The sequence below is a fragment of the Echinococcus granulosus genome (genome assembly GCF_000524195.1).
Source record: "Echinococcus granulosus chromosome Unknown EG_S00028, whole genome shotgun sequence".
In the NCBI taxonomy this organism is placed as follows: Eukaryota; Metazoa; Platyhelminthes; class Cestoda; order Cyclophyllidea; family Taeniidae; genus Echinococcus; species Echinococcus granulosus.
The window spans coordinates 339,021-363,879 of record NW_020170408.1 but is presented as its reverse complement, the minus strand read 5'-3'; the positions used below and the strand labels follow the sequence as shown (position 1 = coordinate 363,879).

The following is a 24,859-nucleotide window of genomic DNA, read 5'->3' as shown; positions in this document are numbered from 1 at the left end:
GGAGCAATGACCACCATAGATGACAAACTAGTGACAGATAATGGAATGAGCGCTTAGAGGAACTGTCAAATAGATGATCAGTGATAATAAATGGCTTTTAAATTACAACACAAAGTGCACACTCGCCACCACACCCACAATTCCAAGGCACGCGTCACTCCAACGGTGGGCTGGGGATGTGATACAGGAGTATTTGCTACGACCACCTCTCTGAAGGCCAAATTCAACGCAAAAGGTGTGGTGATATCGGGAGAGACAACCTTGTTTTGCTGGAAATAAATATACAGAAGAACCTGTGGTTCCTAGAATTATTCACCTTGAATCTTGACAATGAATAGGTAAGTTTAACCCAGTTGATTTTAGTGAGCCCTGTAAGTTCAAGTACCAGTACCCAAATGACCTTCCTGTCGAAACCAATTGAAAGCTACGCAATACATTAAAGCACAAATGTACAGAAGAAGTAAGTAAGATGGCAAGGAGAAGGAGAGGGGGAAGGAGATTCATCGGCGACCTCTACCACCTCTTTCACCCCTTCTACTACCTCGCGATCCCCTGCCCCGTGAGGCGCCACCACGACCATTGGAAGTGGTGTTTGAAGCAGTGGCGGTGGGGTTAGCTGCTTTACGAGCAGAAAGCAGTTTGCACATCTCATCGGAGCAGAACACGCAGCCGGTGAATTTGGCGGGTATCGATGAATCACCTGACTTCAACTTACTCTGTGGGGAGTGGAAAGAAAAGGCGTTAATGAAATTGGAGGCTCTTTCAGTGATGTCACCAATGCGACCATCAGGAATAATCGGCCGCTCAATCCTCGCGATGCCAGATTGGTCACTTCTCTGCAATAAGATTGGGCTATGGGTGGTAACTGCAGATTGGTTCCTTAACAGCGAATTAGGTCTCACTCCTTCCCAATTGGTGAAGGCAAGGTTAGACATCTCTACTTAAACAGCACCCTGGATGTTTTGTTGTTGTTTGAAACTACAGACATCAACGAATGAATCCAAAAAAGTTGGAGAAGAAAAAGAATGGCTTACTGTATCAATTTGGAGGGAAAGATGCCGAGCCGTACACTCCTCGCAGGTCGCCTGTCGGACAGAAGCAGATTTGACTGCTTCGGAGAAGAGGATAATGGCATCGCACCTACATGAATGAAGCATCAAAAATGTTGATAAGGTTTAATTAATAACAAAGGAGTGGAAAAGGACCCCAAGGTGAACACAGATATGCTTGAGGCAGTAATGAACACCTACTGGTTGCAACAGAGGCGGAATTTGGGCGCATGCGCGTCGTCTAACACAAGCGTTCCCTGGGAACACTCTGTGCAAGCGTCCACACCATTCACAGCCAGCGAAAAGGTGCAAGTGGGATGGAGACAATTTGCACACCCCGTGTTCCTCCGTTGCCCCGGAAAGGGTGGATTGATGTAGCAGTAGGGACAGAAGACCATGCTCTGTAGGTTAGTCCGAGAGAAAGTATGGCTTCAAGGAGAGTAGCTCTTTGATAGCAGATTCTAACACCGAACCATTACCTTTCCCTTGGCGCCCTGTGTCCACAGCACCAGTTCAAAATCATCCAATGGGCACTTAGTCTCCTTATATGGTCGAATCGATCCATTCTGCGGCACCGCATAGGTGTCGGAACACACCGGACAATGCAGGCGCTGTGGTTTCGAATCCACCAGCTTCAGATAGCGTCGGCACTTTCCACATCGCGTGAGGGGCCGACCACATTCTGCCAGACTGGAGAAAGAGACCTCAAACAGTTGGTCCATTGAAGCGATGTGTTCTACGAAGTAACGGTATTTGGTGGCGAAGATGGCAAGGACGAATTGGAGGACACGGTGAAAGTCAGCTTCACCAGTGGCGATACGATTGAGCTGCTCCTCAACAGCACGACGCATGTGGGGTAGGACGAGTTCCGCATCGATGGAGTGGTAGCCATGGACCAGAACCACACCCAAAGGGGTCGGCTTCAAACGACGACCGGGAAGAATCTGTAAGCAAAGGAGAGGGGATGATTAGGATCCGCACAAACCCCCATAATCGAAGACTGAGACGACGATACCTAAGTACCTTGCAAGCATTCGAAAGCAACAATAGATGGCACACGCATACCTCGACATAGGCCCTCTCCACAATGTTTTCAATATGCACCGGGATGGAGGCATCTGTTCCAATTCCATGTCTCTCCATGGCCGTGATGAGATCTGCTTCTGTGAGGTACCCCGGAGGGCTCGTCTGACCCTCCACAAGACGCGGTTTCTCTCCCAGTGGTAAACTCGAGCCTGGAGTGGTAAGTGCGGCTGCCAAAGTCACATCGGGACCGTCGCCGTCGTCAATGTCACGCCCAATGGCCTGCCACGTAAAGATACGTGTATAACCGGGCTCAAGGACACGAGAGGCGCGAGTGATGAATTTTTCCTCACCAATACTCAACACCACAGTAGTGGTTTCGTACTTGCAGTCAGGCATGAGCTAAAAAGAGAGCGCAAATAATTGGAATACCTTTTAAAAGAAGTGCGTAAGTCCAGTGACGTCTGAGTCAAATCAAGAAGGGGCCTAAAGCTGATGATAACCTAGAATGAGCCTGTAACAACAAGTTCAGAAGTGATTGAGGAAGAACTACAAGTTTACTGCCAGAAAAAACTGATCCCATTCTATCATCACTTTTCACTCGCACCTGCGTCCGCTCGGTTCAAGCCAACGCTTTCCGTACATCTGTGTAACCGCTTGGGTGAAAAACAAAAAACCAAAAAGGCAAGCCGACTTACCGTAGCTATAAAGTGCTGAGCCACGTACTCGTAGAGACGGCCGGCATCGCCAGAGAGCTCTGTGGTGCATCGCATCGGTGCAATAGGCGGGTGGTCGCCGGCGTTGTGACCGGCGCGGGGGTTATGATAGCCCGACTTTAGAAGATCGCTCACCACGTCACCCCATTTTGGGTGGTTCGTCTGGAGATGAAGGAGAGGGGGAGAGAAGGGACGACTCAAGGAGAGGGTATTTTAATGAGACCTAATAAAGAATGTAGCTTGATATTTCTTTGGTTGCCCATGCACCACAGAGGCTCAGGATCTGAGTGGACAGATGATCTATAGGTCCAATAATGCTAAATTCGTTAGCCGTTGAAGTCCTACGACGTAACTTTGGACTTAATAAAATGGACGAGGGCGTCACTGATGCTGTAATTAAATGCCACAAACCACTTCTAGACTTCCGACGTTTTGAGCTTCATCCAATGGGCAGTAATGAAGTCAGCGGTTGAGGAAAGGGAGACGTACGTGCTGTCGCAGCAGCGCCTTCAAATCCATGGAGGGCGGGTAGGCGGTTGACTCGGTACGAGGATAGTTGATGAATCCGGAGGTGTAGAGCCGCTCTGCAATAGCCATGGCGGCGTGAGGACCTATGCCAAGTGAGGCACTGGCCACCCGTAACATCTCCACTGTGTTCAGACCCTGGGGACGCGGTTTCACCTTCACCTTGCGATTCACGTCCACCACTCTGGGCACGAGGGAGGGATTAAAGAAAACAAAAGGAATCCAAAAAAAACTAGTTTTGTTATCTGGTGATGTCGCTGAATATTAAAGAAAATAAAAACCCAGTGATGACTCACAGGGCCTTGTCAGCACCAGAGACAGCATTGAGGAAAACGGTTGCAGCCTCCTTGTCAAACAACCGATCACGATTCCACGTCAAGGGAAGCCGGTCGCCCTGCTCGTTAACCACTACCTGAGAATTAGAAGGTTGAAAATTATTTGCCACGAAAGAATAGCAAGTCAACACACCTATGTTCCGAGATTAATAAAGTGCGGCTGCCCAAGCACCTGACAGAGGGGTGCTAGAGCAAAGGCACTTGTTCCCAAATCTTAACCTATTGTCTTTTGCATCACAGAGGAAAGTGCCTAATCCCCTCTTAGGGAAAAAGGGGAGGTATATGATATGACAACATACTAGAGGAGCAATAGAAACTGCTTGCGCTTAAGGAGCAAGAGAAAATTGTCCAGACGTTTAAATGAGATTCAAATAGACGTTTTTTAAAAAAAAGGAAACAAACAGATTCACACCTTCTACATGGTAACCAGGCGAGGTTGTGATTAGAAGCTTAATAAAACATCAACGATTCATAATCCCTTTCCAATAAGACAAAAGCCAGAGAAATCCACTTTTGCAAAATGTCTCAACATTCCCCTGAAAAAGCCTCATCAGACGTCCAATATATGACGCAAAACTTTGTTGCAGACAAGTAATCATAAACGTCGGCCAAGTATCATATTACACAAACCGACAGACAGAGAGGTAGACCACAATTTGGTTTAACGCAACGGCTTCGGAAGTGAATGCATTCATTCCAAATCATGAAGCAATCGGAAATGTTTGAGGAATTCATTCTAAATTAAAATTAATGCCTTTGGAATAATTCTTCAAATGAGTCCATTGACGAGATCACCCTTGTAGTCAAGGCCCCTATCTCAAGGCGACAAGAGCAAGCTGAATACGCATTCCACTGTCATACAGCGACTTGTCACTAAAGATCTAGAATAAACCTGAGCTCAGCCCACCCCCGGTTCCGATTACATTTCTTCTGTCCAACTTCCAATTCCATTTCGCAGGCATGATCCTTTTAATGTCTAATGCCTGTGCCAAAACAATGTGTCAGCACTTCCAGCATGGAAATTTACTTCAGGAAACCATAGAGGATAAGATGGGCGAGAGCCAATACGTCCTCTCCACACTAACTAAAGTGCACATCTCCCCACGCAAAAGTTTGGCGTTGTCTTGCCTTCTGATTGACGGACTGATCCTATCAATTTCAAAGAATCATCCTTTACTACAAGCTTTCGAGTTGTGCTAGATGGCATACAAAGATTATCTGGCTCTTAGTAGATAACCAATTCGGCCTACAATATACGCCGCAAACGCTTACAAACACCCAACTGTGGAGTGAGCAGTAAGTGAATCGCTTAAAGCGGACCAAAGACATGAACGTTCGCTTCACGTTGCAGAATAAAAGTTACCTCACATCACAGGCAAATGAGTCAGTCGAGAAGCAATTTAAACGGAGACAGAAACAATAGCATAGTATTTTTCAAATGGCCGGTCCCACCTGCGCATATAACACACCAAATGCATTACAACAAATTTGCCGAAAATATTCGACAGCTTTGGGAACAAGATAAACTGGCCTGGTAAAGCGAACACGCTCAAAGCACATAGATCAGATTCAACCGACATTCTACGATAGGGTTATTATAGGAGAAATATTACTTCGCATAGACTCCTTAAGTAGTATAACCCCCAACTAACCGAAGCAGTAAGTCGCCAGAAGGGTTCAGGCTTGAAAGACTGAATGCGGTCGTGGCGTTTGACGCAGAAGCCCAAAGTCGGGGTCTGACAAGGACCGAAGGAGACAAGACGACTATTCAAATCGCCGTATTTGCCCTGAATAAGGAAAAAAGTGGAATAACGAAGTGCGGACCAAAGGAGCGTTTTATCAATCCGAGGCATTGAGTAGGTTAGCAAGTGAGAAACAGGGCAGATGTTAAAGCCGGAGCTTCGTCAAACTAAATAGGGAATACTAGGGATGATTAAATGCAGTAGTCAGAGCGTAGACAGCTGCCTAAAATCACAAAACATGAGGGCAACCAGAATACATGGATGTGTAGGTAGATAGGCCTAGAGATAGGTGAATGGGTTTGTCTAGATAGATCGAGAACACAAAGGTGACTGCACGGTAAATTCAAACAGAACAAAAGGCTGGCCAAGTGATTAGACAGATCATTTGAAGATAATCAGTGATGTGTTCAATCAGTTAGTGTCGCAATGCAAAACTCATCCCTCATCACAGGTCATTCAGTCAGGAAACAATCTAAAGTGCACCATATTTTTCTGTAACGCATATAAAAGTAAGTATTAAAATGATAACTATCTAGTGCTAATGCAAGCAGTAGGTAGGTACGCTCCGCTACCGCATACCGTTCCCTCAACAAACACTCGCAACAGATATGACAATTGGATCATGCAGCTTCGTGAACAAACTCCAAAGAGGAAAAGTAGAAGGCACAAATAAAGAGGACTGTATGGAGAGAATTGTACAAATATGCAACTTACATTGCATGTAAAGAACATCCATTACATACGCCTATACAAGTTACGAGACAGTTCAAAGAGCTATATCAAAACGGCAATAATTTTCTTCCACACCTGGCAATTTATACCCCTTTGTAGGGCAGTCAATTTTTGACCCCGAATTACTCATCACAGCAGTGTAATAAGAGTAAACAAGTGGGATTTAAATTCAATACACGCTTTTTCACCTGAAAGAACTTGGTTTGAAAACGCGTAAAAGCACATCCGATTCGCAGGTCCGTCTCTTGTCTAGCGTCCACAGACAACGCCTCGTTTTTATTTGGTTGACGGAGATTTTTCATAGCTACTTGGACCTCGTGATCCGTGACTGCGGTGAAATGAGCCCGGTAAATCTGTGCCTATTGGTAAAATAAAAAGGCTTGAAGTTACTGGAAAGACCGGAAAAGACCGGTAAGAGAATCAAGGACGGACCTGTGGACCCATAACTGGAGTCACGGCTTCAATCACTTCAAAGCAGATATTCTCACCCTCTTTGTCACAGTCCAGCCAAAGAATGAGAGAAGAAGCTCCCTTTGCTTCTTTTTGAAGAAAATTTACCATCTTCAGTTTTGGATTTGCCTCTTTTTTCTCAATCTTCGCGGAAAATAATTCAACCTACATAAGAAAGATTAGGAGAGAAGATGAGACTAACCGGATCAACAACATCCCAGTTATTAAAACGACCAACAAAGTCTAGAGTCATGACGTGACCGCACACTGAGGTCATTTTGAAACGAACCGGGCCCCCACGAAATGTTCCATTCCACTCGTGGATACTGCAGGCACCACTACTACCTCTGCGAGATGTGTGACTACCATGTGACATAATTTTAGCCAGAGCTTCGGCCAGAGATGGCTTTTCAGCCACCATCAAAACAACGTGCATGCTGAGATCGGTGGAGTCGACCTAAAAGTACTGTTTAGCAAGCAATAATCAAAAAAACACCGAACAAAAAAAATTGCAAGCAGGATTTCTAAAAAGACGTAGTTCTAGCATCGAGAAAGCAAGAAGTTCTACAACATTTACGCACGCGTTCAGTAAAATCAACTAGATTGATTCCCCACTAAACACACACTAGCATGTTAGGGTTAAAATGGATATACCACGGAAATCTGACCAAAAATCCATGCATAAAACACTCCGTAATTTTACGACAGTCGAAAAATCGGAGGAGGCGAATCAGGATTAAGGGAGAGACAGCATACCTTGTGCTGCAGCAGGCCAATTAAGAAAACGGCAATATGATTGGACAACATAACCAGCAAAAGATTCCGCACGGTTATTTACAGATAGAGTACGGAACGTTTTGCGGCAAAGAATATGTTGAAACTAAAAAAGTTTATTGTTCTTCTCGATGTACCGTTCAAAGTTTATAAACCCAAGTCGCAAAATTTAAGAAAAAATAGTCACTGAATAGGTCAGAATATCCATTTGGAGCAACTTTCGGCATAGTTTAACTAGGCGTTAACCTATGCACTATGAAAATACTCAACAAGGAAATTAAATAAACCAATCTGACTTGAAATCTTTTGATTCATTGGTGCGCTCTAGGTTAATCTGCCATTGGACAAATGAGACAATGATTTCGAGCGGTGTTACGGTATTCTACGCGCTTTCTTCGCATGGTTTCAGGTCTCATCTCTGTGACAAAACATCGTTTTTTAACGAATTTGGACGCTAATGCCAGCAGATTTACCTTTGTTCAACTTGCTGACCCTCAGTTGGCTCTACTCGAACGCTATGGAGAAAAACGTGACCCACCCTATAAATGGGATCGTGAACTTGCTCTTGTAGATCGTGCCATCTCAGCTATAAACAGGCTTTCCAGCAAACCTAAATTTGTTATAATTTGTGGTGATCTGGTGGACGCTGAGCCTGGCCGATCTGAAAGACAGGATCAAATTTCAGACTTGAAGTCATCCTTGGCGAAGATTTCTCCAGATATACCCATTTTTGTCCTGCCTGGAAACCACGATATCGGAAATAGTCCTTCACCAGCCGATATTGGCGATTACACATCTTATTGGGGGGATGACTACTTCACATTTTGGTGTGGTAAAGTGAAGAATATTGTCGTTAACTCTCAACTTTACTTCGATCATTCGAGTTGTCAAGCCGAGTTTTCAGCTCAGGATGGCTGGTTAGATAACGAACTTTCCACAAGCGAGAATGAAAATGCAGAGAATATTCTTATTTTTCAGGTGAGCTAGACTGTGCAGCATGATTACTCCCCGTCTTCAGCACATTCCACCATTTAAAAAGTCACCAAGTGAGGAGGATGATTACTTCAATTTGCCAATAAGCGTCCGTGAAGACTTGTTAAATCGATACTACAAGGCTGGAGTGCGCTACCTTTTCTCTGGTCACCTTCACTACAACAGCGGTGGTCTATGGCATCCACAAGGGGGCAATTCCAGTACTCCACTTGAAATCATTTCCTCCTCAGCTGTGGGGTTCCAACTCGGGCACGACAAACCGGGTCTTCGTATTGTTCGTGTCACTCCCACCACCGTCACCCACAAATACTTCGCTTTCGATGAGCTGGAACAAGACCCAAGCATTGTAGAATCCCGATTTTGAAGTTTCTAACTTTCCATCACCCTACTCCCCCACGTCCGCTTTTCATAAACCTTATTTCCCTTTTAATATCATTCGATCCGATTTCCATTTGGTGGTAGGGGATTCATAGCTTTTATTTATGTACCAAATACAGTCCTATTTTATCATTTGTGACAATCTTGAAGGTGATGAGGCGTTCCTAGGTCACAACAACGGTTTTGTTCCCTTATAGGCTACGTCTTGGACACGAGGGCTTCTCCGATTTCTGCTTCTCTCGAATCGGACGATTTTTGTTAGAGCCTCAAGCACTGGGAGTAAATACCCCAGTACTTCTCTTCTGCCTTCTCTTCGGGTAACCCACGAAACTGTTCGTGATTTTGATATCCCCTTGACAACGGGCAAATCGATGAAGCCGAAACCACAAAGGTTTGCACCTCCAGTGAGTTCATGTTTATTGATGAAAGGGTTTTATCAAGCACAGAGGTTTTCTGATTCCTGTATTTTTGTATAGGCTAGCGTTCGGGCAGATTTTGTTGACTGGATTTGTCGTAGATTTATGTCGGTAATGCGTAAAGTTCATTACTTTCTTGCTTGATCAGTGCTTGAAGTCGTCTGCTTTTAAAGCTCTAATCGGTTGAACGCTATTGAATCAAATGTTATGGATGGAAATGTCATGATATCATCTCAGCCTAGGGGGAATGATCATATTGAGTGACCGAAAAGTACGTGAGGTTTTCTGGTAGGCCTCCGTGCAGTGACAGCTAATAACTTGTTGTACGAACTAGCAGTGTGCGTCAAACTATCAGTACGATATTTCGTATCGAGCTCTCAGCTCTTCCCCTCCTACCCAAAAAATGATATTTGGGTGTTGAATCGCTGGAAGGTAGATCAATCATTCCTAGGAGCCCCATCTATTCCTAATAATGGGGAGTGTATGTTTTTTTCCCACTACTTTTACTTACATTACGGAAAAGCTTCGCACCACTTGTCGACTTATGATGAGAAGCAACTTTTTTTCGCTACGCACCACTTCACGCTTGGTTAACTATGTCTTGCCTGTCCCTATGCGGTGGGCCGCAGATGCAAATGTTTATTTAACGTAAGCCAAATAACCTGTCCATTCCATCAAATCAAACACGATGCATTGTGAAAAAGGGCGATTTTTCAGAAACTAGCAGTACCAGTCCGTTGATCAGAAGGCAAGACAGTGTCAAACTTGTGCGTGGGGTGGGGAAGGGGGGTACTGCTCTGAAGTAGTACTTTCCCGGTCTGGAAGTGATAACGACCATATTTCTCCCGGTTCTGGCGTTTGGAGTTGGATGGGAAATTGGCAAAGAAACGGAGATGGGCTGGGCTGATCCGGACTTGGTTTTCCCTAACTTTTTTCACAAGTCGTTGTAAAATGTAATTCTTTTTTATCGTTTCCACCCTTAAGAAAGTATTTTGAGTCTCCGTGATTGTCACTTAATTTTTATCTAGTCGCCATGATTTCTCGACTTGGTGATTAATCCTAGAGTTTCGAACCCGCTAGACCGGGTTTATTCCCTTTTTCCATTTTCACGAACCAGCCTCGGATCTCCTCCATGTTTATGATGTTGTCGGCACTCTACTTCTGTCAGTGCATTCGTAGCCGATCTTATGAGTTATATATTCCATTCTCTCGTCATCTGTATATGTTAAAAGCTGTCAAATTGTGCTTTGATTGCTCTCTGCGAATTTACTAAGTGGTTTTGCTCTAGCATATGTCAGGCCCTGTCTGAGAAACTGTCAAATAAATAACTTAGCCGATTAGGTGATTTTGAAGTTCAGACTTGCTTCCTTGTTGCATCTCCGTCTTCGCAACCCAATTCAAGCATTCTTCCTTCATTGGCTTGACGTCCACAACAGTTGGCCTTCATTGTATTGGTACGGTTACTTTTGATCAGCTTCATTGGATAAAGTTAATCTTAATTCTAACTAAATGCGTCCCTCCAGCACTCAATATTCGGCATGTCACGAGTGGCGCATATGCAGTCCTGCTTGTGACCCAAAATCTGATTGGACGGTTTTAAGGTGGAGAAGTAAATCAATAGACTACGAAATGCACCCAAATTTGTCGCATTTAATACCATTTTTATCCCCTTTTTTTCTCCTCTTTAACTATGCATTAACTTCTTCCAACGGGCATAGAGTAGCTGTTTTTGTGGTATATTTTGTTGTCAGCTGTCAGTGTGATGTTGTTGTCAAATGATTGAGTGGTTTACTCATTTGACTGAATCATTAGTAGACAGTGACATCTTGGTCAGAGTGGGGTCATCGATGGTGACCTGCGAACCGACCTATCTCCTCTCCACTTCCTGTCACAACACACAAGACCCGTTCTAGGCATACATGGGTCCCCTAGTGGATCAAAGAAGAGAACACATTTGAGAGGTTGGTCTTTTCCTACTTTGATTCATTCAAGGCTAAAAAATATCATCCACGCAAGGCTGTTTACTTTTCTGTGCTGCTTTAGCTTTGATGCACATCGATGTGCGAAGCCGTCGTTGTTGAAACTACCCTTCGACTCCGTAGGGTATTCAACTCCTCTCGGTTTGTGTTCGCGTTGACCATTGTCACGGAGGAATTTGTTTCTTATCGGGGGAGAGTGTGTCCATCGGATGTTCAAGTTTAAGGATGAATGGACGCGGAGCTGCTGTAGGGGGAATCGGACACCTTTAAATGTCCTACTCCCCAACAGCTGGGCATTACGTCACAAGAATGAACCGGACGTGAAGTCTCTCGTACGAGTAGCCTTTCTAAAACTTCTTGTCTTATTCCTCGTCACACAGAAAAGTCTTCCATCACACCTCGTTCCATGGTGGGATAAACACCACATGTTTTGCTTGCCAGAACCTGGACTGGACTGGCCCATTGCTTATCCATAACTGTAAAGTTCAACATTCCGAACCGCCTGGATTACTTCTCTTCTTAGCCCCTCTTTTCCACTGCTATCATCTTTTCTAGCATCCAACGTCCACAGAGAAACTCTCCTTTGAGAACAATCTCTTCCGAGTCTCCGCCTATGGCATCGGTCAGTCGATAAACCTGGCACGGGTCTCTTCAGTCTTCGACTACGTGGCCATGGGGTATCGGTGTCTGCGTCTGCCGCCTGAAGTGACCAACGAGATCCTCTTCCTAACTACGCTCTTTGATGTTCATGATCCCACCAAACATCGAGATGTTCTCGTCTTCAAGTAGGCCTCTTTGGTTACATCATTATTAGTAAGATGAGAGCTTTGTCAAACTGGGATGGACGAGCTTATCAAATGAATAACGCGTTTGAAGGGATAAATAATACATCCGCTTCAGCCTAGAAACGTGTTGGTGCAACTGAACCACTTTTATTGTTTATGTGCACTCAGATTGTGTTACGTGTAGCGATACAATCCAGTAAATTCAAGCCCTTCTTGTTGGAATATTCCCTCCACCCAGGGCCCTTTTTAATCAAACGAGAAAGCTACTTTGTTGCCTAAAATGCTCCAATCAAGTGCTCGTGCTCGCCACTGTCGAGGAAGTATTTGTCCCTTGTGGGTGATTTCGCCACTGGAGGAGTTATGCCTCTATCAGTTGTTCCTGTTCTAGCACCCCACGTATTGGCTGAATATTCTTAGGGATGGCCACCGTTCATTGGGCCAAGAATGGAATCGCCCTAAGTGTGTCTATCACCTTTGTTCCACCTATACTAGTTCTCTTCATGTCAAGGACGATGGTAGTGATGAAATTGGCGTTTTTAGGTAAAAGGGGGTATGTTCTCGTTTCCTGTTCATTCCTATATCTAGTTATCGTCTGTGTTTTCTCGCGATTCAATTATTCATGGCAGTATTGTTTCCATCTGGTCGATGATATTCTTTGTACATGAATACCACTTCTTTCGTCATAAGTAGTATCTTCTCGGAGTCCGCTTTTCGTCATCAGTGTTGGGCATGAGGTATCCCACTACGGAATGCGTTGAACACGACGACCTTTTGGTACCGAGACTTGGAGAGAGCATAATTATCTTCCTGTAGAATGCACCCATCAACCTTTAATCATGATTCTCGAAGTTGTCATCGTTGATCACTTTTTGTTGAGGATGAAAAATAGATGCTTTAATGCATGCTAATATGCTCTAGGGGGCTCTTGTTTCTTAACTAGTTCTCTAAGTGGGCCTCTTGGCAGCCAGGTATGGGCTCAGATCCTTAACCGCGCCACAACGCATCAACCATGGGAGCCTGCGACGTAAGTGAGTAAGGAATTTGACCTATAACCTTGTCCCGGGGTTTGAGGAAACTGGCTCTCTTAATCGAGGTCAAGGCTGGATTAGTGATGAAATGGAGGCTGTTCGTTTTGAATGCACCATGTTTGACCTCCATGCCTCAATGGCTAGGTCAGGTGGAAATGTCTGAGTGCCTCATTTGTTTCTTCCGGTAAATAGTTAAAGAAGTTTTCCGGTTCCTTAAGTCGTTGCCTTTGATTATTCGCCTCTCGCATTGATGGTGGCTGCCGCGTTGTGTCCTGGAACTTAACACCTCTGGCGTGAATTTTGTCTCCATGCTGTTGCAGTCAACGCCTTCATACCTGTCGCCTATCCAACTGGTACACATCTTTTACGTTCAGACTGTCGTCGGCAAATTTGCACATAATTTTAGTCTCGGTTGTTTCCTTCTTAAAGACCCTAAGGCCAACTTATTCGCCTAGTGCTTTGAATAGACAACCCAGGCGACGGCTCATGACGCAAATTGGCTTGGTAGACAAAGAAACTGCTTAAACCAGCCAAATGAAGTTAACCGTCGCAGCACAAGCAGACAGAGTGGGATTACCGGAGAAATACCAAATTAAGGAAACATTGAGTGAGGAGGGGCATGTGGTGATGTCTTCCTTTCCTTTTTTCCTTCATCCCCTCTCAACTCCTCCTCTTGCCCCCATCTTCCTCCTTCCCTCCGTTCCTTCTTACCTACCTTCCTACCTTCTTCCCCCAACTTCCTTACTCCCCTCCACCCTCTCTTCCTTCCTTCACTCCTTCCATATCAAATTAAACGCATAGCTCCTCATGCTCGAGTTCGGGGTTGCCTTGCAAGAATAGGCCTCCCGTTCCATTTTCGGACTGGTTTTGACAGTATCAGATTTGTACTATATTCCTTTTTTTCTTGACGCATCACTTTTGAGTAGGCAACACTTTCCCAGCGAATTGTGAAAGCGAGTTACGCATGCACACCCACGGAAACATTTTCTTCCACGGTGATCTCCAAAGTACTGTGTTCAGCTCTTCCCCACAGAGGCTTTTGCTGAGCCTGATACCCGATATTTACTTCTTCGTTGCCTAAACGAACGGAAAGCTTTAATACTGTGGAGTGTTGTTGCTGCATGTGAAGGCTCTTTGGCACTTTCCGACCCGTTTAGCTTCTGCATAGACAAATTATATGTGCTCTTGTAGTTTCCAACGTCAACTAGCGTCGGGAGGGATGCATTGGTTTTCATTTTTTCTTCTCTTCTGCACTTCGTCTGTTTTCCATTGAAATTGATATCCGTCTATTTTGAAGGGTAGCTTTAGTCGGTTATTTGTTGCCGCTCTGGTTAGGAGGTTGGCAGCTTAGGACGAGGCGCGTTCAAACAACTATGAGCCATATGTGGAGTAACTGACATCTAGGTTGCCAATTATATGCTTTTCTGTTAGTGGATTTCTGGGCATCGGTGTAGACCGATCCAGCGCCTATACTAGGCTTTTCCTGCGACCTCTTTAAACCTTTAATTTGAAAGGATTTGTCATCAACATCAACAAACTTCCGAGTTTCAAGTGTACGTCTGAACTGTTTTAATGGAAGCATTCGTCTCTTGTACGTTCCACGCACTCATTGAGTGTTTTCAGGCATGATTGCTATGCCGTGTATCGGGATCTGCCACGACCAGACGAGTCATTGATAGACATAACTGGGCGTCTTTGCAATTTTGACACCAGCCAATCAAATACATCTCCCCTGAACAGCTGAGCGTCTTATTCCTATGCCACTGCTGCGTTGTGCATGAGATCTTCCATTTGATCGGGTATCTGCGGGTTCTGAGTTTACACGTTCAGTAACCGACACCTTTGTCCATCCCTTCTGTCTGCTGTCCTGGCGTCTAGTGGCGTCGCGATTACGTCCTTTTGTAATCTTGTTAATTCGAAGAGCTTGATTTGGCTTGAACATCCCTCTTGCGCTGCCCTATTCTACTTGTCTTGCTTCATCTATCATTCTTTTTCAGAACTGGTGTTGTTGTCTTCTGGAATGTCTCGGAGTCTGAGGTAAGACTTCATTTCCATTTATCGGTGGTATGGGGAGGGGATCATACCCTCCAGTCGGTCAATCAGTCTAAAAGCCATTGTATTTTTTATAGTGTGAGGAGACTATCACCAAGATTCGCAAAGAATGCAACAGACCTATTTCCCCGGAAGCAGTAGAATTTGAGGAGCTGATCTACTCCTTCACCAGGCAAGTCTGCCTTAAAAACTTTTTGTTTAAAATGTAGCAATCTCCTTTGGATCGCAAGAGTGGCTCTTGTGGGGTCCTTTCACGCCCCTATTATCATCTCCTATTATCTCCAGATCTTGACATTACTATAGCCGTCTTCATCCAGACATTGACAATAGTTGTTAGGCCCTTAGGTTAACGGAGTTGCTCAGGGAAAGGCCCTTTGCGCCTTTTGGGACTGCTCCCTCAGTCTAAAGGAGGTAGGAGAGGAGTGGATGACCGTAATTGTCCGCTTACCATGCAAATAACCCCTCTACCTCTCTTGACTTGACATGAAGTTTTGATCACGGTACGATAAACTGGTTGATGTCTTAAATTTAGCCAATCTGTTTATGACACAATTATCCTAACCTGACAAAGAACATTGGAGTACACTCACCCCTCAAAACAAGTTTGAACTACCACTACGAAACGGGTCATCAGTACTGAGGCATACAAACATTCAGAAGGGGTGAAGGGCTCATGGGTATGGAAAAGGATGAAAAAGTTCGCCTGGGTTAATTACGTTTTGTCGTCTGGCGTCCTTCTTCTCCCCGTGATCACCTTTTTGCTTCGGCTGTCACAAGTCTTCGCATGTGCCGCATTCAACGACGAGATGGTCACCTGAGATAATGCAGCCCCGGGTTAGGCGAAATAAATGAGGGGGGAGATTCACATGCGCGGGACAGCGTAAAATTCTAGAGCGTCTGTCTTGAGGCCGAATCTGCTGTAGGTCGGGGCGGTTGTCGCTGCACCACGTGACTTGGATGGCCCTCCCATTATGACTCCCCTAGGCCGAGTCATCTACAGTAGCTACCATCTTCCTATGGCTGTCACTGTGACGTTTTCTTGGTGTCAGCTTACGGAAGGGTCGAGGGACTGGCAGTGTGAGCATGGTAGCCGAATCCCTCGGAGTATTGAGAAGGTGTGAATTCTTAAGTCTCAGCTAACCACAAATCTTTTTGACGAATAAAGGCTACCTCAATCAGGTCTTTCCCTTTTCTGGCAGGTCACATGGGTGAAATCTGTAATTCCAACGAATGGGATACAGGGAAAGCAATTCCATATTCACAAAGTGTAGAACTTTTCCTTTTTTCTTAGTGGGCCGACCCGTCTCGACGTTGAAGACATCCGCCTACACGCACTTCCACCGCGATCAGATGCTAACGAGTCACAGGACGCCTATGAAAAGGCTGTTCAGACTCTGGCCATTGAAAAAATCGCCTTTTCTGACGCTTTAGCTTCATCGGGTAAGGTCTTCTCCCACTTCCTTTCTTTCTTAACTCGACTCAAGTGGCAGAATCCTTCGGGCTTACCAGTGCCGTGTTTTAGGTGGGAGTCGATACAGCCAAACCAGGACCTCTAGTTAGCAAAGGTTGGGGGGGAAACGATAAGGCGCGTGGATACTTCACTAGTTTTTTTTTTTTTTCATTAATGAGTCTCCTACTTTTATGTAACCATTTCGAAGGCTGACCCGTCTTAGGGCAAACTGCTGAAAAGATGGCTTTCAAAGTGCTTAGCAGTTTATGGTGCGATGAGGCGCTTCACTCAGGGGTGATTGCTGTGGTGGTGGGCTGTGGAAACGTAACTGCCATGTCCGAGGTGTTAGCTAACAGTACATAAAACTAACTGTCCTTAAAGCGTTAACACCATTTAATTACCCGTCCTACTGTTGAGTGGTCGAGAGCGATGTGTGTGAAGTCTTTTCAACTAAAAAGATTTTCGCAGGATTGGAGTTGCTTCCTTCGTTCATCACCACGTCAGTCCGCCCTCTTGATTGGCAATTTGACTTGTCTGTCCCTCGTAGTATGGTCGCTAGAGTAGATTAAAGAGCGGCCGGCCTGAGATATCCTGAATAGAAAATTAGGGCGAAGCAGTGAATGTAGGCTTTTGCTTCTGACAGCTTGAAAGTGGTGGTGTGGCCTACGTAGATGTTTATCGAGGCTGTGAAGACGACATGGTTTATATAGGTGCATCTTATTAATGGTCTTAACCTCATATTTCACACATGACCGATTTGGCGCCTTAAAAGCGCGATTTCGAGCGTTTTTTTACTCGTTCAGTAATGTGTCGAGTTGCTCATGTGGTGGCACGTCGTGGTTCCGCATCGGCACCCTGGTCTGGGTACAAGCAGATGCAACTTGAACAGCCTCTTCACGATCTTTCTTCATCCCCTTCTTCCTGGGCACATTCACTAGTTGAAGGCACTCCTGATTTGCTATCCACCTTTTGATCTCACCAAGGCATCAGGCAGTAGAGTAAATAGGTGGGCACCCGTGTTCTTGATTGATATCACCGAAGTCGATATCGAGATGCTTCTCCTCTTCGAGACCTCTTGATGGGAAGCTGTTGCAGGTTTATTAATCACCTTGGCATCGGCAGATTTGTAGACTAGATAGATCCCAGGGGCCACCTTCGGTACTGGTGGGCGTGGATGTGTAGTTGAGAAGGTGAGGCAACAGGATAGAGACCTTAACGCTCCGTCTAGACACAACTATCAGTGGAACAAATTGGAAATAACTCGACTTTTCAACTAACTTTGTGAAAGTTTATTTGAATCCCATGACTTCCTTTTCGTGAAACACCGCAGTATTTCGGTTCTCTTGCCTGGGACCAGGCGTCACGCATACGTGACGTGTGCTGTTTATCAGCTCATGATGGTAAATAGTTGCATAAAATCGCATGTCACAGAGTTATTATTCACATTCGAAACAGGAAAATTCGTTAGTTTTGGTGACGTCTTCCAACCAGCCAATGAAATAACGCTAATTGACATCACTTGTCAGAGTAATAAAACATCTGGAACATTGTGCTTCGTCTTTTAACGGATTTCCAGTGGTGAGCTAGCCAAACACTCGTGCTTAACTGTGGATATTCACATCAGGACAACTCTTCCCTATCCACTCGCTGGGAGCTGTACACTTTGCATAGCCTGATTTCGGCAAGATTAGGCGAGATGATGGCCATTAAATTGGCCAAAAAGTTAGCAGAGGCCATTGTCACCCCCCCGCCCTCTCACTTGTGACGAATTAGTGGGAACAAATCAAATCCTTTATTGTTTATGACCCAACTACCACCGCGTTGACCGGAGTCAGAATTCTGTAAATTTAGCCATCTTTCATCTACACACCGCTATTACCCTTACGCCTTCCATAAACTCGGCCCATCGGCCCGACTGTTCGTTAGCCGCTCCGCGTCATTTACTACCGGTTTCACTTTGGCCAAACAACGTTCCAAGCTCACCCACAATTGTTTTGTCCTCCTCAAAGTCAGAAGTCGACCACCCATGGACAGCCTTCATCTTTTTCCTATTTGCAGTAAAGCTTTCCTTGTTGGAGAACAGTTTTGATGCAGTAGCAGTGCAAATGCAGCCCTGGATTGATGTAAGCAGACCCACAAAACCGCTGACCATGCTATCTTTGCTGTTATCTCAAGGTCCCTTTCCCCTAGAAAATGCAAACAGGCCTAGGAATGTTTTTCCCAATGTCGTCAGTGATTCGTAAAACCGGAGAGCTCTTCACCTTACGGTTAGTGAAACCAATTGACCTACTTCTTCCTACGTAGACACCTACTGAACATCAGCACAACGATTAGCGAAACACCGGACTTCTATTGGGACCGATCCGATGTTGAAAAACTCTTCCAAAATCTCAAAAGTGCACTTAGCGTGCGGAGTCGAACTAGAGTGCGTCTTCACCGCTTCTAAGCTTCATCTCGACGCATGTGTGGATACACTCACTTTTCCTCTTTTATCTGTAGATCCTCAACTCGAAGCTGGACACGTGTTGCGAATTGGCGGAGATTCTAACAAATCATCTGCAAGCACGACATTCTTCACGACTGGAGTGGATGATCATTGTCCTCATTCTGATTGAAGTTATCTTTGAAGTTCAACGCAGCCGATCGGGGAAAGGTTCGCAAGACAGCCAGAAGAAACGGGACACATGAAGCACTCAGTCCAAGTTTCAACGGCGAAAACCTCGTTTTGAACACCTTTGTAATAAATCAGTTTTCGGAGACCTAGTCGTTTGCAACTTATGGGGTAAAACAGAGTTTTATTTCTTGGACGGCAATTAAACATAGTTCTTTATAGTGTATCAAACCTAAACAAAAGCAATTATACAGATGGTGGGTGGGGTGGAGGTGAATAGTTTTCAGGAGAAGCCAGTCCCGTACTGAATGCGGGTGTCTAGGTGTCAGATCCAGACCTTCCAGCGATGAGCTCTTGGGCAAACTGGTATTCCTCATGGTCGCACAGATCCTCGCAATCTGCAACGGCTGTCGTCAAAACATCAACGGCCCTTGCCAATCGACTCGAACAGTCCGAGACCATCATTCGGGATTCATCAATGAGCTCGCACTGAGGAAAATATCAAATAAAACTGTAGGCGGGAAACCCACTGCTTTTTTGATCATGTATTCATCCGCACCGGAGGCTTTCTTTTCTTCAAGGTCCCTTTGAAGGTCAACTAGTTCTTCTTCGTATTTAGCTTTGTCTTTAGATATTCTGGTGAAGTGTTACATTTTCGGCATTTACCTTTTAACGACATTGGTCTTGATCTTAAGCTGACGAAGTCTAGGATCCTGGGCATTTGTTGTCATTGCAACGGAGTAATCACCAATGTAGTGCAAGCGCTAGAAAGCAACCAAGTAAGGGCACGAAGAGCAACACACGAGAAACAACCCGCGAATAGGAAATAGGGGGGACGTTTAACAAATAGTCAGATCGAAATCTAGGTCGGAAAGTAGATTTAAAAATCAGTTTTAGGGTGTACGTGACTTTTTCGGATTAAAAAATCGCAATGAATTTGATATTCACCTCATTCGGGACCGTACTTATTTGTTGCTCAGATCTACATTAATGTTTACAAAAAGCTACTCAAAAGAAACACTTTCATTCCAGTGATAAAAATACCTTATTATGTTTGAAGATATCTTATGGCATTATAGGCCTACACGACTTACCACCATGCATCATCTGTACCCTAAAATCATGCCTACATTTAAGAGTTGCACCAATAATTGTCAATCACAAAAAATTCACTAACCTTTTAAGTAAACCTAAATATGCTGTAGTAGGTTTGGTGCGCATCTCTTTAGTAATATGCCTCATTTTTGGCTCAATTAATTGACAATGGTTTTTCTTGATCAAAGGTGATTAAATAAATTGTAATAGGTTAGTTGCTTGTTCTATAGTCGGTTTGAAAGAGAAAATCTTGTATCTTGGTTATTGTACCTCTCCTTGTGGACTGGCCTCCAGACCATGCCAGTGGCCCCTACACCGTCTGTACGCTGTACGGGTATCATGCACTCCTAAATCTTCAAGGAAATCTCGGGAAGAAGGATACATTGGTGGCACTGGAAAGTAAACTTGATCTTATAGGACATCTATCCTGATTTACACTGATAGGTGATGAACATATTACATATGGAAGTACCGTTGATGACCCCAACTGAAGAGCTGAAATTGACGCTTGAGTTTGGCAAACGCTTTGGTCCCATTTTCTAATGGAACAACTGCCAACAAATGTGGTGACTCCAGTTTAAAACCATCTGGAAAAGCTTCTTTGCACAGTTTTCCTTCCGAACCTGTATAAGGCGGTCGATAAAGAGAACTCGCAATACCTCCTCTAAATGTCTGTTGGCTGGATAGAACCCGGATAGATGGAAATGAGATTAGCGTTGATAGGAAGAACAGACGACAAGCTCTTTTTCTTTAAACACGTGTTGCTTACCGTTCTCCCTCACATAAATCTGCTCTCATGTTAGTGTTCCTACTTCTAGCCATAGGTATGTGAGATGTCCGCCATAATTCCCCGTCCCTTAATACACTTCTTAGACCAAACAAAACTCTAAGTAAAGTACTGCAACCTAGAAAGTGTGCCATACCAGAGATTATAAACTGTCTGCAATGCCTATTATAGCGTCAATGGTGTAACTCATGAAAAACACGTTGCTTGTGAATCCATGGACCTTTATGTCTCGATCTTGGTTAAGGTTTACGTTTACCTTTGCCATTGTACCATTGCCGAGTGAGATGGCACCTTAGCTCTGTTTGTAGCCCTAGACGCTTTTGTGCGCTAAATGTGTGTGTCACACACTAACATTTTTTCCTGTTTCTAAGAAAAATCTTAGGGTTTTATGTAAGTGCGTTCAGATAATCATGATGCTGATCTGTGCTGCAATATTTGGCGGGCCTCCTTCACAAGGATTCTCAAATAAAAGTACACCACTAATTTCTTTTGACGCAGCAGTGCTGTTAAAACTTAAACCCAAATGTGCTACCGGTTCTCTTAAAACAAATATCTTTTCAACTATTTGTCAAAGTTTCAGTAACGAAACTTAACGCAAAATTGTGAAAATGTTTGTTTTTGTTGTTATTATTTCTACATCTACTTTAGAACTTTTAGATGAAATTTGAACGTTTTCTTAACCAGGCTGGGTGGCGGACTTTTTAGGTTTGTGTTGCCGTTGTGAAAATCAAATGAGGGTTCGGGAGTGTGCAGTTGTTTTTTTCAGGGCGTTGTTAGTATTGTTTATTGACACCGTCCTAGCAAAAAGAACCACCTGGATATTTAATATGAAAAATTTGCTCACTTCTTGGCTGGCCTACAAGGATACCCTCTACACTAATGGTCTTTCGGATGAGTTGACTACGTTCACAATCGCTCTCGGTAGGTCACCTCTCTTTTCTTATATCGTTCCCTCTAGCAGTCGCCATGGTTGCTTGTGTATTGCGATTCTTGTTTATATTTTAAGTTATTTTGCCTACGTGGTCTCTCTGACTTGCTTATATATTTCATTACTCCTATTAGTTGGGACTTTTGACATATATTGGGGTGCTTCGTTGTTTTCTTTTCCCTTTGTAAGCTTCTGTGGATGTAGTCTATTGTATTTTTGATTCGAAATGGATATGTTTCTAATCCGTTCTTTTATTCGCATCGCAGATTTCACCATTCGAGTCCTGCATTTTTGCATTATTCACATTGGTTCGGCAGATTTTAAATTAGCGTTCATTAATGGTAGCAGGAACCTTGTCTGTACAAGTCAATGATTGAGTTCGTCACATGATTAATTATGTGGCAACTTATTGTCCGTTGTAAGGTTGATTAGGATAGTTGGAATATTGTCATGTGACTAAAGTAATTATCAGGGCCTTTATCTTTGAAGCTATTATATTATCAACTGCCGTAGCGTTAAATAAGTCGAAGTCCGATGAGAATAATTATGTGTTTAACAAGTCAGTTTTGTCCAATGCGTTTCTCCTCCGTTCCTTTGAGAAAATTATTGTGCATTTAAATGTGGAATGCAGTGAATTTCCACGGATTCTTTCGAGTATCAATCATGCAATTGCTTATTCTTTTTAGTTATTTCTAGCACCAATTTCAGTACGTTGCTATCATTAGTTTGATATACTATCTGGTGCTTGACATAATGCCTAAATTTTTTATTTTCTATAGTTTTCACTCTGTTTCTCGTGGCAGTTCTGCTTCCACCAAAACAGATTCGGACGCTGGGTCTCCTTTGCCTGCCCTTTGTCTTGGCTATCGCCACTACTTTCGTTTTTGTCCGGCGATTTAATGAACTCGCCTTTGACTATCGCCCATGGAGTTGGCGCTTTCTCCTTCTCAAGTTTTTCCCCATTCCTATGCTATCCTTCCTTACCGTATTCGCTTGCTTTCATCTCTTGCCAGCCTTCTTCCACCGCCGTCATTTGGATGATAGACACCGCTTTCGTCAAAGCGTTTTTCGTGGCTTTATTGGCGCTTCTATCATGCTTCTTCCCGTTATTCTATACATCTCTGTCGCTACTACAATTGATCACACCTATAACAAGGAGTTATCCACCGGAATTGCAAAAAACAGCACGCCTGCCGTCTGCAACTACTTCTATGCTCTAGGTGGTCGGAACAACTATCTTATCCACTCCGTTCTTCTGCGCTACTCCGACTGTCTTCATTCTCAGTCTCTCGCAAAACTGCTCACCGAACTTCGCTTCTCCCTCCTGCCCGAGCTTCTGGCCCTTCTTCTCACTCTCTGCATTTTCGCTGCTTTCTTGACCGAAGGCTTTTACTTCCGCTTGCAGGTGGCGCTAGAAGAGCAGTTAATCCAACTCTCTATGGAGCCCTTTACCTTTGTCACTGATAACTGGAACCGTCTTGACGTACCCTCTATCTTCCTCTGCTTCTGGCTCATTAAACTCTTCCTTATTGTCCTTCTCGGTGCATCTTTCTGGCCTATCGATGCTAAGGTCATTGAACTCCTCTCCCGTGCCACGGATGAGTACGGTATGCCCATCAAACACTCCCTCAATTTCACCTTTCTAAGTGCTTATGCAAATGAGGAAAACCTCATCAATTCAACTAGTCTTTCGTACCGTCTGTCCTCACGCTTTCTTACTGGCGCTCTGGCTATCGGTGCAGAAACTTGGACTTCTGTCTACGGTGCTGCGGTGTGTGTGGGGCTTATTTCGGGTTTTGTTGTCAACTTTCTTGCTTTTTGTGTCGATCCTCTCGGTGCGAATATCGCTCAACTCATCCAGACGGCGGAGGTAGCGCCTGTTGCAGCAAATCCCTGGATCCCTATCGAGGAACAGCTCACTAGCAACGATCATATTGAGGTGACTGCTGTGGAGTTGTTGCAAAACACTAGTTGGAGCTGTGTCATCCTCTTCGTTTTCCTCGCCATCCAGTACGACCTGCCTAATCTCACCTCGCATCAGCGTATTTTCTGCTTCACTCACCTCCTTATTGTCATGGGTTTCACATGTGTCTATCCCGTGGAGTCTCTCGTCAAGGCTATCCTGCTTCGTCTGGGTTTACCGGGCTTGGATTCACCCTGGATTGACCACCTCATCCCATTGCTTTTCTGTGCACTAATGATTGGTCTCTCTGGTTGCGTGTTTATCCACTTCCCCGTCTGGCTTTCCTACCTTCCCTACACTGGTCGTGGGTACCAATCATTGGGTGGAAAATCCTCTCTAACTGACGCAGCTGGTGGTGTTGGTGGTGGTGGCACCGTCTCCGCGTACACTGGCTACGCTCAACGTCTCCGCACCTACCTCTGTGGAGGTCAGCTTCTTCTGGACGTAACTTGCACCCTTTTCGAGTACGCGCTTCATCAAGCCCATCATCGTTGGCCTCTGTGGACGAGATTCTACAGTCTCCTCGCCGCTTCTCGGCTCTTCAATATCTTTGTCAACTACCTTATCTCTCTGCTCTCAGTACTTGTGATTCTCTGGCTTATATTCTACGAGTCCTTTGGAGTGTGTCGGGTTTTCATCCTCATAGTTCACGTCTTCTTTGTCCTTTATCCGGCCACATGTCGCGGCTTCTTTTGGCTGCGGACCCAGCTCTTCCTCAAAGACACGATGGCGTCTATTCCAGCCCCGACATCGCAGCAATTGGATGCGTACGCAGATTGGTGTGCGATTTGCTATGAGGCCATGTCGGTGGGGAACGCCAAGCGGACGCTTTGTGGGCACATGTTCCACAGCAAGTGTCTCATGCAGTGGGTCCAGCGACGTCCCATCTGCCCTATGTGCAATGCTGACATTTTTGCCTCGTAGGGAGGAGGCGAGGGGAAAAAAGACGATGACAGGAGATGTGTATTTTTTTCGACTTTGTCCCTACCCTCCCCTCCCCACCACCCATCCCGCCCTCAATATTGCTGCTTCTGTTGCGGCAGAAGGA

At 44.7% G+C, this 24,859-nt stretch overlaps 5 protein-coding genes across 5 annotated transcripts; 3 read left to right on the top strand and 2 right to left on the bottom strand. All coding sequences in view use genetic code 11, as the record gives it.

Annotated features, from left to right (window-relative positions):
- Positions 1-500: 500 nt before the first annotated feature.
- Positions 501-6,993, bottom strand: EGR_04476 (DNA topoisomerase 3-beta-1; the record flags this gene model as incomplete). Its single annotated transcript, XM_024493725.1, has 12 exons — positions 501-836; positions 1,035-1,140; positions 1,251-1,450; positions 1,529-1,993; positions 2,115-2,474; positions 2,771-2,950; positions 3,278-3,497; positions 3,610-3,725; positions 5,301-5,435; positions 6,311-6,481; positions 6,555-6,737; positions 6,775-6,993. The coding sequence occupies 12 exons, from the start codon at positions 6,991-6,993 to the stop codon at positions 501-503; spliced, it is 2,691 nt and encodes an 896-aa protein (XP_024351839.1).
- A 752-nt stretch (positions 6,994-7,745) lies between these two features.
- On the top strand, positions 7,746-17,400 carry EGR_04475 (Calcineurin-like phosphoesterase domain-containing protein; the record flags this gene model as incomplete). Its single annotated transcript, XM_024493724.1, has 10 exons — positions 7,746-8,324; positions 8,365-8,685; positions 8,915-9,121; positions 11,668-11,897; positions 12,838-12,921; positions 14,923-14,962; positions 15,055-15,153; positions 15,901-16,094; positions 16,269-16,417; positions 17,231-17,400. The coding sequence occupies 10 exons, from the start codon at positions 7,746-7,748 to the stop codon at positions 17,398-17,400; spliced, it is 2,073 nt and encodes a 690-aa protein (XP_024351838.1).
- Positions 17,401-18,650: 1,250 nt separating this feature from the next.
- Positions 18,651-19,115, top strand: EGR_04474 (Required for meiotic nuclear division protein 1; the record flags this gene model as incomplete). Its single annotated transcript, XM_024493723.1, has 3 exons — positions 18,651-18,694; positions 18,732-18,852; positions 18,927-19,115. The coding sequence occupies 3 exons, from the start codon at positions 18,651-18,653 to the stop codon at positions 19,113-19,115; spliced, it is 354 nt and encodes a 117-aa protein (XP_024351837.1).
- A 241-nt stretch (positions 19,116-19,356) lies between these two features.
- On the bottom strand, positions 19,357-20,669 carry EGR_04473 (Tubulin-specific chaperone A; the record flags this gene model as incomplete). Its single annotated transcript, XM_024493722.1, has 5 exons — positions 19,357-19,527; positions 19,569-19,674; positions 19,705-19,802; positions 20,404-20,525; positions 20,606-20,669. 5 exons carry the CDS (start codon positions 20,667-20,669, stop codon positions 19,357-19,359), a joined length of 561 nt encoding a protein of 186 aa, XP_024351836.1.
- Positions 20,670-21,747: 1,078 nt separating this feature from the next.
- On the top strand, positions 21,748-24,735 carry EGR_04472 (Protein TRC8; the record flags this gene model as incomplete). Its single annotated transcript, XM_024493721.1, has 2 exons — positions 21,748-21,841; positions 22,628-24,735. 2 exons carry the CDS (start codon positions 21,748-21,750, stop codon positions 24,733-24,735), a joined length of 2,202 nt encoding a protein of 733 aa, XP_024351835.1.
- Positions 24,736-24,859: the final 124 nt, after the last annotated feature.